This window comes from Lagenorhynchus albirostris, chromosome 19 (assembly GCF_949774975.1).
Source record: "Lagenorhynchus albirostris chromosome 19, mLagAlb1.1, whole genome shotgun sequence".
Taxonomy (NCBI): Eukaryota; Metazoa; Chordata; class Mammalia; order Artiodactyla; family Delphinidae; genus Lagenorhynchus; species Lagenorhynchus albirostris.
In genome coordinates, this window is record NC_083113.1 from 33,641,038 (window position 1) to 33,656,095 (window position 15,058).

The 15,058-nt window shown below is 55.6% G+C and overlaps 1 protein-coding gene across 1 annotated transcript in view; it reads right to left on the reverse strand.

The window, feature by feature from the left end:
- The window catches only part of CNGB1 (cyclic nucleotide gated channel subunit beta 1), a gene marked incomplete at its 3' end in the record, with an annotated part of 89,504 nt that overhangs the window by 54,219 nt on the left and 20,227 nt on the right, over positions 1–15,058 (reverse strand). The window contains exons 2-12 of the mRNA XM_060130247.1: positions 12,222–12,376; positions 9,660–9,717; positions 9,282–9,354; positions 8,374–8,494; positions 8,227–8,269; positions 7,997–8,033; positions 6,313–6,388; positions 6,074–6,113; positions 5,543–5,702; positions 4,348–4,423; positions 3,053–3,089 (exon numbers count right to left, since the gene is read on the reverse strand). Of these exons, the coding sequence (XP_059986230.1) occupies positions 3,053–3,089; positions 4,348–4,423; positions 5,543–5,702; positions 6,074–6,113; positions 6,313–6,388; positions 7,997–8,033; positions 8,227–8,269; positions 8,374–8,494; positions 9,282–9,354; positions 9,660–9,717; positions 12,222–12,376 (876 nt within the window). The remainder of the gene's footprint in view (positions 1–3,052; positions 3,090–4,347; positions 4,424–5,542; positions 5,703–6,073; positions 6,114–6,312; positions 6,389–7,996; positions 8,034–8,226; positions 8,270–8,373; positions 8,495–9,281; positions 9,355–9,659; positions 9,718–12,221; positions 12,377–15,058) is intronic.

Here is a 15,058-nt window from a genome sequence, read left to right on the forward strand (position 1 = left end):
TTCTCTGCCTCCAATGCTTGCTCAGCCGGGGAGTAATCTTGGTCAAGTCACTGCCCTGCTCAACCGCCTTCAATGGCTCCCCGTTGCCCACAGCCTCGTCCCCTAACATCAGGCCCCAACTTTTCTAGTTTTACCTTCTGCCTCAAGGACTCTGGGCTCCAGATTAGCTGCAGTGCCCACACTCTCACCTCCTGGCACATGTTCATTTTATTACGTCTACCAGCTTGCCCTCCCCTCGCTGCCAGTTTGAGACCTCAGGGGTCTCAAACTCCAAGGCCTATGTAGCCAGGGAGATGGTGCATGTGGGTAAAGCGGAGGGTGCCACCTGCCCTCAGGTGGCAGCTGCCACTCAGACCGTCCTCACAAGCACAGCGCGGGACCATTACAGCTCGATCTTCCCAGTTTTCAAGAGAAGCCAGAGTTTTCTATGCAAAGCCACCTGATTTTTAAATGTTGACAACTAATTCTAATTTTTAAAATCACGCCTTGCCCCAAATGAAGACATCTGTGGAGCCAGCTGGGACCCAGGGCAACTGGCTCAGGACCCCTGGCTAACTCCTTCCGGCAACCCCAATACCACGGGCCGTATGAATCCACCCACTTCTCAAACCTAGGTACTCGCTTTAGCCTTATCTGAAGCAATAATATCATGCGATCACAGGTTTGATGTGCTACCGTACGCTTTTTAATGTCAATTAAAGCATGTGCCGCTGTCCACTGGTAGTCCCCGACTCTTTGAGGCGGAGAACATAGCCAAGCCTAAGGAGATCCTCTCTGGGGAAAAACTGTGTCCCGGGGGGGCGCTGAGTGTGCCAGGCACCATGCTGAGGCTGTGCCCGCGGGCTTCCCCGCAGCCTCTGGTGGGAAGTCCTCCTGCTGTCTAGCCTAAATCCCACAGGCTGCCCTCGGTTGGCCTTCCCCTTGCTCTGGTGGAGAGGGGCCAACTTGGTCTCCGAGAGGCAGTTCTGGGACTGGATCCCCCTCACCCTGCCTGGGATTGGGGGCGGGAAGCAGGGGGTTCAAGGAGGGTAGGGGGGTCAATGTCCACCTCATCCCCCTGCCCTGCAGGTCTTCTCTTCAGGGAACCCTTCTTTCCTTCCATCCGTCTGTCCATTTGTCCATCTGCGCTCTCCCAGGCTCCCCTCCCTTTTGTTTCAGAGGCCTCCAGCTGCAGCCAGCCCTGAAACAAAGGAGAAGAGAGAAGGGTGGCTGGCGGGGTGGACAGGCGGAGGGAACGAATGAGAGAAAGGATGGGGAGACTGGGGGACGGAGTGGGGGCGGGATACTCATCCCTCACCCCTCAGGGTCACCCTTGTGGTGGGTTGAATAGTGTCCCCCCAAAAAACGTATATCCAAGTCCTATCCTCTGTTACGTGTGTGACCTTATTTGGAAATAGGGTCTCTGCAGATGTCACTAGTTAAAGATCTCAAGATGAGGTCATGCTGGATTTAGGTTGGGCCCTAATCCAATGACTGGTGTCCTTATAGAAGACAGGAGAAGGAGATCTGGCAGACGCAGAGGAAGAGGCAGAGATTGGAGGGCAGCTAGATGCCACAGGGCACCAAGGGTGGCCAGCAGCCACCAGAGCCAGGAGAGAGGCCAGGCACGGTCTCCCACTCAGAGCCCCAGAAAGAAACAACGCTGCCAACACTTGGACTCTGGGCTCCTGGCCTCCCGAACCGCGAGAGAAGACACTTCTGCTATTTGAAGGCACCCTGCGTGGTCCTTTGTTACGGCACCCCCAGGAAACTCACACACCCCGGGGCTGAGCCCGCCCCGTGGCTGCCCCAGGCCCCACCATGACCCGCACGCTCCAGGCACGCAGGGAGGCCCTGCTACAGCTGGCTGAGACCTGCCTCCTTCCAGAGGAGCAGGGAGGAGGGTGAGAGGGCTGGGGGCTCCGTCCTCAGAGCTCTCAGCGGCCCCTGGTAGGGGGGGCGCGTGGATGGCTCTGTTCCAGGGAAGGTTTTCCACTCCTCTAACCTTGGCCTGGCTGAGCAGCTGCTTCGCCCAGGGGACTCTAGTCACTGTTCCACAACAACTTGCTTTGTGACCTTGGACACGTCTCTGCTCCTCTGCCTTCCCCAACAGCCATAGGCGGCCCAGCCCTCCAGGGTGGCCACGAGCTGGAGACTGAGCGAGCCCTGCTCTGAGCCTCCCCTTCACGATGCTGTCACGATTATACAAACCCCATGACACCCACACCCGAGCTCCACAGCTGGCCAGCCTGTGGTGGCCGCCCATGTCAGAGTGCTCGTAAAGGCCACCATTGGCCCAGCGGGCCTGGGGCTGGCAGCCCTGGGACACCCGAGGCCCACGTTCCAAGGGCCTGTGTCCAGGGTGGAATAGGGCCACTGCTCCCAGGCCTTAACTCTGCTCTGCTCACCCTCAGCGCTCATCGCTGGCCTGGCACATAGCAGCCCTCCATGAGCATTTGTGAATGGATGAATGAATGAATGCCCCATATACCACATGCCTTTCCAGAGGCCATGAAATGAAGGAAGAGCAGATTTGGGGTCCTAGCCCTCCCCTCCTGGCCTCAGTCTGGGCCCCAGTCCTGGTGCACAGCTGGGATGAAAGGCAGCACACATACCCCACAAGGGAGGGGACCCCCTCCCAGCTCAAGGGGTCCAGTCCCCCCAGAGAAAGCCCATCTCCCCTCTTTCACTCCACAATCAGGGACTCTGCTTAGCCAAACCCACTGGCCCAGGGGGCTGTGGGGAGTTCTCACCAGGGGCTCCTAGCAGGAAAGGGGGGCCCATCCAACTTGACCTCAGAATTATTTTTTCTGGATAGAAGCTGGAAGGCAAGCCAGGTTCCTGCCCATGTGTGCATCCCCCCACCCCCGGCTCCCAGGAGGCGCCTCCAGCCACCATCTGGCTCTGGGCCGGGCTCTGGTGACCTGGCCAGGCTGACCTGAGGTAGGGCCTACAGAACATGGGGCTCTCCCAGCTCCAGGTCCGGAGGCTCTGCCTGCCCCACGACCCGCGCACGCTCAGACCAAGCATCCCCATGGAGACACACACGAGGACCCACGAACGTGTCACTTACTGCTCTGCACGTCACATGTCACAGGGGAGTCAGGCTCCTGTATGGGGAGAAAAGGAGAAAATAACTGCTGTGGACTCCTCACCGGCCTCCCTGCTTCCATCAGCCCTCCCGGCACACGCGGGAGCAACGGGGTTTCCTCACGGCTCCCGGGACACTGCAGAAGATCCCATCCTGCTTCTTCCCTCCTGCCTCAGAGGTCACCCGCTCCTCCAGTCACTCCGCCACCAGGGTCACCACTTGCCTCGTCCCACCTCAGCTCCTTTGCCCAGGCTGGGCCCCTGCCTGGAATGCCCTCTCTCTGGTTCTCTGTGTATGAAAAAACCTCTCCCATCCTTCCCTGGAGTGTTGTCTCAAAGTTCCATCTGCACGAAGGCCTATCCCCGCCAGCACCACACCATCCCCCCGCAGCCCCGTCCTCAGGGATCCCCCCCTCAGTGAGCACATCTTCATCCACTGATCGCTCCTGCCACTGGACACCCCGCTTTCCTCCTGTTGGGGAGCTCCAAAGCTGAGCTTCCTCTGCCACCCACAGAGGCCATGAACGTGGAGCCTGAAGGCTCAGCCCACGGAGAAGGGACCCTGAAGCTTCCTGTCCACCTCCTACTGCAGGGGGACTGCGATCCAGGCCTCCTGCCCCCGAGTTCCAGGTGCTTCTATGAAGATGGCCAATTGTCCCCAAGAGAGAAGGGCCAGGTGGGAGGTTCTGGGAGAGGGAGAGGTGGGGGAGGCCCTGCTCCTCCCACCCACCCATGTGGGAGCTCTAGGTCGTCAGAAATGCACACAGGGACCACTGGCTTCCTGAGAGCCCCACTTCTTCCCAGAACACTCCGGACCTCTCTTGTCTCTGGGCCTTTGCACATACCGATCTTCTGCCTGCACGGCCCTTCCTACACCACCCCCTTCACTTTCACCCACCCTCTTCCTCCTCCCCCTCCCCCTTCAGTTCTCAGCTTGCAGGCCACTTCCACTAGGAAGTCTTCCTTGATGCTCCTGGGAGGCTCCTCCTCTGCACCCCGCCCCCGGGGGAAGCACCTCCCCCACTGACTGTGACCACCTGGCAGGAGGGGCTGGGCCAGCACTTGTCAGCCCTGTGGCCACAGTGACCAGACAGTGTGTGTGGAATGAGTGTGAGCCATGCAGACAGGCGGGCTGGGTGGGCTGAGCTCCGGCTGCAGGCTCCCTTCTTCCTTCTGTGCCCTCCCCTCCCACCCAGGGACCATTCCACCCTTGCCTGAGCTCCCAAGACGCCTCCAACCACCACTCAAGGCCCCCGCTCCCCCCAGCCCAGCACCGACCTGCTCCCCAGCCTTCCCATGGACCACTGGCTGCGGCAGGGCCATCTCCAGCCGGTGCAGGAGCCATGCCATCAACCTGCAAGGGGGAGAGAGAGTCAGATCCCTCCCAAGGCAGGTAGCAAGCTCACCCGAAGGTGGACTGGAACCCAAGCCCCTGGCCCTGAAAACCACTGCCCCATCCCTGGCCTCCCCAGGAAAGCCTCTGGCTACTGTTCCGACCCCAGCAGGTAACTCAGTCCCCCCCACCCTCCCTGCCACCCCCAAGGTGCATTTCAGGCCCCTCACACACTGCCAGGCCGGGAGCACCTAGCAGTACCTATCCTGATTTTATTTTTTTCATTTTTATTTTTTAAATAAATTTATTTATTTTTGGCTGCATTGGGTCTTTGTTGCTGCGCACGGGTTTTCTCTACTTGTGGCGAGCGGGGGCTACTCTTCGTTGCGGTGCGCGGGCTTCTCATTGCGGTGGCTTCTCTTGTTGTGGAGCACAGGCTCTAGGCGCCAACAGCTTCAGTAGTTGTGGCTTGAGGTCTCTAGAGTGCAGGCTCAGTAGTTGTGGCACGCGGGCTTAGTTGCTCCGCGGCATGTGGGATCTTCCTGGACCAGGGCTTGAACCCATGTGCCCTGCATTGGCAGGCGGGTTCTTAACCACTGCGCCACCGGGGAAGTCCCTATCCTGATTTTAAATGCATGTACCACTTGGACCAACAACTCCACTTCCTCCGATTTACTTGCACGTGAACGCAATGATGCCTGTACAGCGCTATTAACTGCAGCAAAAGTGGAAACAAACCTGAATGTCCACTGAATGCTTAAATAAAAGCTGGTACATCCGTATAACATACTATGCAGCCGTTGACAGAACGGAGCAGACCTCTACGCATAAAACCACCTCTGAGTTACGTCTTTAGGTGAAAAAAGTGAGATGAGGAACAGTATCTAGAGTTTGCTGCTGCCGGCTACGTGAGTTTAAAGGAGAAACGTGCTCAGAGCTTTCTACGTGTAGGAAACAGCGCGGAAGCAGGAGAAGCTGCTGATGCGAATGCCCGGGGAGGGCGCACTGCAAACCCCTTTGAATTTTCTCTCAGGTGCATGTGTTACTTTTCTAATTTAAAAGACTCATTTGGTGGATGTTGGGCTGGGGCCACGCACTGAGTCTGCTGCTTGTGGGAGGAGAGGCATTTGGGAGGCTCACCTGGCAGGGTCCTGGGTGGGCGGCAGGGAGGAGGCCTGGATGCCGGGCTGGGGCTCTGGAGTCAGCTCCTCCTCGGGCTTCGGGGGGTCAGGAGCAGGCAGGGAGGGGCTCTCCTGGGCCTGCGGCACGGGCTCCATTTCCAAGGCGGGTCCTGGGGGCTCTATGCAGCAGGGAGAGCAGGAGACTAAGGATGACGTGGTGGGGCTCCATGCAACCCCTAGGGCACAGAGTCCAGATTCAAGGTACCAACGTGACTGAGTGGGGAGCCCCTTGGGACCACCCCAACTCCCCTCATCATCAAACACAGAGCTGAGGTGCAGGGAGGGGAAGGGACTTGTTCAGGACCTCTCAAGGCTGTCCCAGGCTACTGGCTTCCCAGCCTGGACCAAGGAGGGGGGTTTAGGACTCCCACAACAGCCTGCTCCCTGCAAGCACTGAACCCTGCCCCGAGCATCCTTCAGGCCCCAGTTGTACCCCCAGCCCAGTCTGTGACCATCCCAGGCAGCCCCTTCCCAGGTTCCCTCCCTGTACCTGGACCCAAGGCAGCATCTGCAGGCTCATCTCTCCAGCCCTGCGTGGTAAACAGGAAGTGACGTCAGGAAAGACGGTCAGGCGCATTCCCTGCCCTGGCCAGCCCCGCCCACTCTTCCCCTGAATGCCCTGCCCCTCTTGCAGCCACTCGGTGGGTCCCAGGGGTGAGGACAGCCTGCTGGAGTAGGTAGGCACTTCCTGGGTGGTCAGCTGCCTGCTCCCCCTTTGCCTCGACTTACCTCGGAGGTTTTCGGAGGCTGAGGCAGCATTTTCTCCAGATTCTGCTCAAGCCACCTGAGCAGCCAGGGCCCGGGCCTGAAGAGGGGCCAGAGGTCAGCCGAGCGGCCTCAACGAGTGCCCAGCCATGCTGTCCTGACCACCTGCTGGGGTCCCAGGCCTCGAGCAGCCCTTCCTCAGCTCCCATTCTGCACACTGGGGACCTTGGACTGGATACTCTTAAAGGACCTCCAGGGTAGGGGACTTCCACCAACCTGAAATTCTGACCCAGGGCTGGACCAGGTTCTGGAACAACAGGCCCAGCCTTGGCCTCCTGGGCACAGATGAGAACGGGGGCTGCCTGGGGACCTGAATGCAGCCTGGCGGCCTCCCTGTGACTAGGACAGAGAGCTCTGGCTTCATGGGTATGTGAGCAGTGTGGTCACACAGGGCCCCATACTTAAAGGGCCCATTTTTGGTTTAATGCTCTATCGTCACTGTCTTAAACTCTTAATAATTTTTTTAAAGGAGTCCTACATTTTCATTTTGCACTGGGCCCCACCAATTATGTAGCTGGCCCTGGGACAAACGTTGGGTCCCCAGATCCATCTGACCTCCAGGCAGCCCTGTCCTCTTCAGGGAAGCTCTATGCTCCCAGGGGAACCCATCCCCCATATACGACCCCCAAAAAAGCTGGCAAGTCCTTTGGGTGCCCTCATCCTAAATCGTTTTACTGGTCTCACAAGTCAGCGGAGCGGCCCTGGGGACCCATGACCAGGGCAGCCTCCAGGGGACTAAAGAAATCGACAGCAAACTGGAGCAATGGATGAATGAATGGAGTGTGTGATCGTACATATTCATTCATTCATTCATTCATATATTCATTCATCCCTTCTGTGCTGAGTCCCCTTTGTCTGGCAGGCACTGTGCTGGGCACCAGGGCGTTCAGCAGTGACTGAGACAAAAGCCCCCGTGCTCAAGGACCCGACAGTCTAATGAATGAATGAGGGAAGGAATGAATGGGTGGGGTGAATGGAGATGAAGGCGTGACTCTGAATTTCCAGCAGAGACAGCAAACTGGGGGCTTCAGGTTTATTGCGGGAGCTCACAGTGTTTTTGAAAACTTTTCAATTCGTTGGCAATATCTAAAAATTAAGGATTATGTAAAAACCTAAATTTCTAGCTTCTCTTGAAAAACTGGAGGATCTGGCCACACCGGGTCAGCACTCCTGCAGGGCAGAGGGAAGTGGAGTTCAGTGGGGCCCCTCCCTGGAGAGAGACGTGGGCTCCCCCGTTTGCCACAGTTCCCAGCCAGCCTGCCACCTGCCTCGGTCAGCTCTGAGAACTCTGAAGCTCTTGCCAACCATGAGACCAACCTGGGCACCCCAATGTCCCCCACGGTAGCCCAGGCCCTGCTTCCGGGCTTCACACGGCAACCACCTACTCGAGGCCCATCTCTGAGGAGCTCATCCATGCCTTCTCCCATCCTCAGAAGGTGGCCCCCACCCGGGGATCTCTCAGTAATCAGCACAAAAAACCTTGAGCAGCACCGAACCCATTGTTCCGGTTTTGTGGATGAGAAAAGTGAGGTTCAGAAGAGATGAGGGGCATGTCCAAGGTCACACACAGGCGGTGGTGGACCCTGGGCTCTGGGCATGCTGAGCCCACCACACACACTACAGATAGGGCTCAAGGATGGGGACTCACCCGGTGTCTTGGGCCCTGGGGGCCTCACTGTGTCCATCTGCAGAAGAAAGGAAGCCGGTCAGCAACAAGAGGCCTGCCCGGAGCTCCCCGGTTAGCCCAACTCAAACCCAGGTTCGAACCCGGGCTGAGTCAGATGAGAAGCTCTGGCCCCGTGGACTCACCCCAGGGAGCAGGGCCCAACACAACAGTCCCTGAGCCCACCCCTAAGCCATCCTGCTTCCTGGCCTTACCTGAGCCCCCAGTGCTGCAGTGCCCAAGGATCTGTCCTCCTGCCTGCTGGGACAGACAGACAGACATGGGCAGAGAGTCCAGGGCCATCAGCCTTCCTCCCACCCCTTCCCCACCCGGCTTGCCTCAGCTCCCGGCCCCAGTAGTACCTGAGCTGGACCCTCCAAGCCAGCAGCGGTGCTCTGGGCAGGCCTGCCACTGTGGACGGGCTGCGGAACGACCTTCTCCACACCCTTTCTGAGCCAGGTCAGCACCCGGCTGCTGGGACCACTGAGAGACAGAGATACCGGCCTGCCCTCAATGTCCCCAGCCCCTCTCTGGTCGGCATGGCAGTGCACAGCATCCTAAAGAACTTGGTTTGAACCCCAAACCTCTGTCTCCCCACTGTGACACTTCAGACACATCACCTCCCTCCTGGAACCTCGTGCCCCTCTCTGGAAAATGGGGGATGCCAACCCTTGGTGCCATTCCAAGCCCACCGCCATCAGATACTCAGTAAAAGGATCACCGTATCACCCTGCTGCCCCATTAGCCTGGCCCCAGGGGGCCCCTCCTGCACGCGGCACACGTCTTGGGCTCTGAAAGGGTTGAGAGTTTCCTGTGAGGTGTTTCCTTGTGATGGAGGCTAGTCAGCCTAAACATGAGGGTCACAGACTCACCGTCTGAGGCCAGCCCTCCACACCCTCTGCAGACACGCTTACTTGGATAAGTACCAAGGGTCTAAACTGTCTGAGCTATCTGGGAGATTTCATGGAAAGGTCTGGATTTCTGTCTTCATTGGGAAAATCAGAAGCTCTGGCCACACTCCATCTGCATTTCACCCAAGCGCTGAGAAACCTCTGGTCCCCCCGCTCCATTTCTCTTGGTCACATGGTCCATTTGGCCCAGGAGACCCCCACCTCTGCCTGAGCCTCCCTTCAGCCAATTCCTAAGATGTTCTGGGCCTTTGCTTGGGAGTGACTGTAGACCTGAGAGCAGTGCCCATCCCCACCCCCTCAATGGCTCCCTAGCTTGGGTGGGGGGCTGGCCCTGAGGAGAGGGGAGGGTGATGCAGTACCTGTTCGCTTCCGGAACCACAGCGGCCTGAGCCTGGAGGGATGTGGGTGGAGAAGGGGCAGCCTCCTGGGTTTCTGGAAATGAGTCCCTCATACTTTAGAAATGGAGCCTCAGAAAGACCTGTTTCTACCCTGCTGGGGAGGTCAAGTCAGAGGCAGAGGAGAGGGGAGAACCCTAAGGGAGTCAGAAGCCCAGGGTTCCAGCTCAGCTCAGCTAAAAGGTCCCCAGGAGCCCACCCTTAGCTTCTCTGAGCCTCAGTTTCTTCATCTGTGAAATGGGTCTGCCAACCTCGTGGGCTGCTTCAAGGTTCCGAGCAGTGGAGAACACAGCCCTTTCCCCGCCTCCAGCCGCCCTGCCAGCCTGGGCTTCCAGCACTCACCCTGAGGGCCCAGATCAGCCTCAGCCACTTCCTTCCCCACGCAGGCCTCCTCAGGTGGCTGGAGGGTTCAAACAGGACCATGTAAACCCTCAGAGAGACTAGCCTAAGGCAGGAGCAGCCCCTGATCCCCCTCACAACCGACCCCCCACAGGATCAAACAGCTCTATCCTGACGGTTGTCTCTGTAAATCCTGGTGGCCTCACCTTCCACCTGGGACACTCCCTTCTTCCCAGCCCCAGGGGCCCCTCATCCAGGGCTGGGCCCTCACCACGCCCCCCCCAAGGTGCCCCCCAGGCCTGTCACATCCCCCAGGAAGCTGCCCCACTCAAGTGGCCTGAAAAGAAAGAGGAAGAGAGTTACAAGGCCTTGGGGCAACTGAGGGGAGGAGGAGGCGGGAAGAGCCCAGCCCCCAGCCAGCCCCCAGGCAGCTCCCTCTCCTTCTGCGCCAAACCTTCCCTTGTCTCCCTAGTAGCTGGGCGGCCTTCAGCTTCTGCCCTCTGCCTCTCATCTGCCTCTGCAGCTGCACCTCTGCTGCTGTGTGCGCATGTGTGCAGGTACAGACAAGCATGCACATGCATACAGACACACTAACATGTGTGCACACCTACACTAATACACGCACTCTCATATACTTCACACACACAGACACAAGCACATGTGTATACAGAAAGTGACACACAGACACGTGTGTATACACACACGAGCTGACACAAAAATAAGTCCATCTGCTCACACATAGATGTGCACATGCAAGACACAAAGCACATGTGCATATACATTTGCATGTGCGTGCATGCCCCAACACACGCACATGTGCATATAGGCACATGCCCACTTGCGCATGCATGCAGATGCACACACGTGCAAATATCTGCAAGTGTACAGACACAGACATACAAACATGCATATGCACATAATACATTTGCATATATACACAGACAGATATCTGTGTGTACACACATGTACATATGCATGCTCAGTCACATAAACAGACATATACACACGTGTACCTGCACTGACACACAAACATGCACTCATGAACACATTATTTCATATGTGTATTAACACACAAATACACACATAGATGTGCATGCATGCACAGGTGCACAAAATATGTATATATACAAACATGCAGTCACGTACCAATATGTCCATCCATCCATACAAGCACAGATACGCAAACGAGCATACATGTACACACACATGAATAGATTCACAGACTCAGAAACACACACTTATACACACTAGCCTGCCCCACATGCACATGGAACTACAGGCACACGAATGCGTGTGCACATACACATATATGTGTGTACATGTATTGTGTACACACACCTGTGAATCGGCATGCATGTGTTCGTGGGCACACAGTTTGCTAATACACATGCACACACAAACATACCGCTAAGAACACGAGGCACACATGTATGTACATACACATGTGTGCACATGCAAACACATATGCACAGCAACCCTACACCTGGATAGCTCACTGTTTCCTAAACACACCCTGCAATACCCAGTAATAGCCTTTCCTCTGCCAGGAAGGCCCCATCTCTTCATCTCCTCCAGTTACGATTTGGCCCAGCCCACTGTGGTTAGGAAGCACTCCTCCACCAGCTTCCAATCTCCAAAATTAAGATGACTCTCTCCTCTGAGCTCCCAGAGTTTCCAGTCTGATACACTTATTTGGTCCTCCCGGAAGGGTAAGCTGAGGATGTTGTTGAAGCTCCCCACCTTCCCTCATCACCTCTGTCTCCTAGAAGAATAACCTGGGTGGGTTCTTGTCTGCTGACCCTCAGGGGCAATGCTTTATTCATCACTGTGCTCCCGGCACTGCACACAGGCCTGGCATCAATTAGAAGCAAAATCAAATCTGTCTGAGTTTCTGAATTGGTTGTCATCAGGTTCCCGAATGAATGGGATACAGAGCTGGGAAGTTTGATGTGCTTGACTGAAAGTTCTAGAGCAGTGCTGCTCAAAATGTGGTCCAGGAACCAGTGTCAGTCTGCAAACTGTTACTGGTCCACAGTGATTAAGCAGTTTGCAGCAGATTGTATAGCAACACACTGCTTCCCGCATGCAGAAAGTCTTAACGCAAAACAAATACAACTGAACTAAGCAGTGTGCTTACTTATATAGTAAATTTACATCTGGCAAGCTTCTGATCGCCTCCTGGACTGGTAACAAACAGTTAATGGATTGGCTACTTTGAGTAGCTGTAGAGGTTGGTAAACAATGGTCAGTGGGCCAAATCCAGCCTATTGCTTGTTTTTGTAAATAAAGTTTTATTGGAACACAACCAGCTACGCTCATTCATTTACGTATTGCCTATGGCGGTTTTCACACTACAGTGGCAGAGTTGAGAAATTAACAGAGATAGCATGACCTACAAAGCCTGAAATATTTACTATCTGGCTGTTTACAGAACCAGGTGACCACCACGTTTCCTTCTGGCTCCAATTTTCTCTGTTGTGGAAGGTCGCTGGGAGCAGCTGACCTGAGCTGGGGATTCTCCGAGCAGTGAGGCCAGTGTGCCCTTCTTCACCATTCAGTTCTTACCAGGGACTCTTCCTCTAGCTCAGTCTCCTCAGGGGCTGTTTCAGGCTCCGGCTCCAACTCTGGCTCTGGTTCTGCCCCCTCCTCCTCCTCTCTCTTCACTGGTGTCCCTGGGGGCTGAGGCAGCACCCTCTGGACCCAGCCCAGCATCCTGACACCTGTAGGGGACCGAGTACTTAGGCCTCTCCAGAATGCTCACAGTTGCTCCCACCATTCATGGGCTCCTTTTGTGAGTTATATATTTCCCTTTTCCTTCTTCATCTTTAAAAATATTTTTGCAGTTATAGCTCCAGGTATTTTCCTGATAGAAATACTCAAGCCCACAGACATATGTGTGTAAAGAGGTCGGTCACAACAGTGTTAGAGCAAAAGATGAAAAACATCCAAATATCCATCAGTAGGAGACTGGTTACTGGGAAGAACCTAATCAGTCTTCTGTAAGAGGGGCACAGATTAAATAAATTATAATACATCCAATAATGGAATATTATGGAGCCATTTTTTTTAAGTAGATCAATTTGAACTAACATGGAAAGATCTACACACTTTGGACTCCAGTCATGAGCACATCAGTTAAATGCTCCATGCCTCAGTTTGCTTGTCTGTAAAATGGGGATGTTAATAGTAGCTATCTTGTGGAGGTTAATGTGAGGATAAAATAAACTGATGAGAACAGTGGCTGGCACACACTGAGAGCTTAATAAATGTTGGCTGTGACTATCATTGGATGTTAAGCAAAAATGCTAATGATAGACTATCATGTTCAGCATAAACCCATTATAAATTTTTAAAAATACATTATTAGCAGCATATGAATGGAAAATATTTTTTGTTTAATATAAGATAAACATCAACCTATTTTCATGATTTAGAAATTTTTAAGAGAAAATAACAAGCCCCTTTTTTCATGGTTTACTGCGATAGTTCAGCCCTACCTTACATGGGCTCAGTTTCTGGCATCATTTACTTTCAGGGAATGGGCATCCCTGCCCTTATGACTACATCCCTGCAGGATGGCCTGGCCCAGCGGGCGCCACACAGGTCAATATATGCAAACTCCCAGCCTCGAAAGGCCCTTCCGAGGCCATGCCCGGCATGGTGTATCCTCCTACCCCCCAGCCATGGGCAGCCAAAGTATTCTCTGTCCCTCATCTGCCAGGGACCCTGGCCACAGGCTGCAAAGGGCAGGCACAGGGCCCAGGACCCCTGCCCCAGTGCCCATCTCCCCACAGCCCCGGCCATGCTGCCTCCCCTACTACTTACAGCCCTGACTTATGTCCCTGCTCTGGCCTCAGCAACCCAGCTTCCCCTAAGCAAAGCTGGGCTGAAGGACACAGCTCTGAGTGGGGGGTCAGTTCCCTGGCTCAGCCACCAAAAACGTGACTTGGGCCAGACATGACACCTCTGGTCTTCCATTTCCTTGTTGGGTATGGGGGTAAAACACTGATTTCCAAGGTTGGTAGAGCCCAAGATTGCATGTTTAGGATGGCAGATTCCACCGATCCCAGCCAGCCCCATAAGCCATGATCACCTCATCCTCACCTCCTCTCACTCAGCCTCAGTAAATAAGCGTTTTCATCACCACTTTATAGCCAAGGAAATGGAGGTACAGAGAGGTCAGCAGACTTGCCCAAAGTGACACAGCCAGTAAGTGGCCCAGCTGAGTTTACGCTCAGGTCTGCCTGGCACCAGGTGTCCCACATCTACCCCGGAGGTACTGACGTTTGCCCAGGATCGGCTGCTTCTGCAGGCCAGTCCTGCAAGCCATTTCCCAGCAGGCAGCAATGTTGGCTTGTGCTTCTGAACCTTCTGGAAATGACTAGGGAAGCCTTCCCCACTCCCAGTTTCCCTTCTTCCCCCAGACCCAGCCATTTCCTCCTGCATAGAAACACGTGCAGGCCCCTCCCATCTTTTAGCCCTGTTGCTGCTGATTCCACGTTGATGAGGGAGGCGCAGGCGGGAAGGGGGGCCTGGGAGTGGTACCCAGAACAACAACAGTGCTTGGACCACCAGCCTCTCAGAGTCTTCCGGGGAGCTGCGGAAGATACAGATCCCTAGGCCCCTCTAAACCCTCTGCAGGATCTGGAATCCGTATTTCACAAGCTGCCTTGGAGAGTCACTAAGGTTTGAGCCTCACAGGGGAAGACAGAAGCCTCAGGTTTCCAGCCTTGCCGGGTTCTCCATGTCTAAATGGCTTGATGGGAGGAGAGCACGGAGGGAGTCTCATCAGGGGTCCCACGGAGCCGCGACCTCACCCTGAGTTACCTGCTCAGATGTCGTCCACCAGCCAGGAATTGCCTCTTCCTGCCTCTCTCAGCTGGCCTCTCAGACACAGAGGGGATTAATTGGCAGCAGCCGGGCCGGCCCGTATGCAAAGGATTAGGAGGTTCTAAAGAGGGTGAGGAGGTGGCAGTGGAAGAGACGAGATTGATGAGGAGGGAGCCGGCAGAAAACCCCAGGAGCCACCAGGAATCGGCCCCAGGGAAGGAGCCCTACATGGCCCTGGTTTGGGGCACCATGAGCTGCCAGGGGACCTGATTCCCTGCATACCCTGGCCAACCCACAGAGTGGCTGGTGGGAGGATAAGAGCTTGGAGTCCCCAGGTGATTCTGGGAGACTCCTCAAGGTAGCAGGGGCCTGTCAACTCAGTCAGCAGTGGCAGGAGGCACATTCCAGCTCTCCAGCCCCAGTGCAGGGACTCAGGCAGAGTCCCTCTGTCTCAGAATCTTCTGCAGCTTGGGCAGGGCCTCAGTACCCCCTGCCTTGGGCTCCACCAGAATGGCTGTGGTCCCAGGGCTGGGCCTTTAGGGAGGGCCCGAGGACGGATAGATGACTGACTG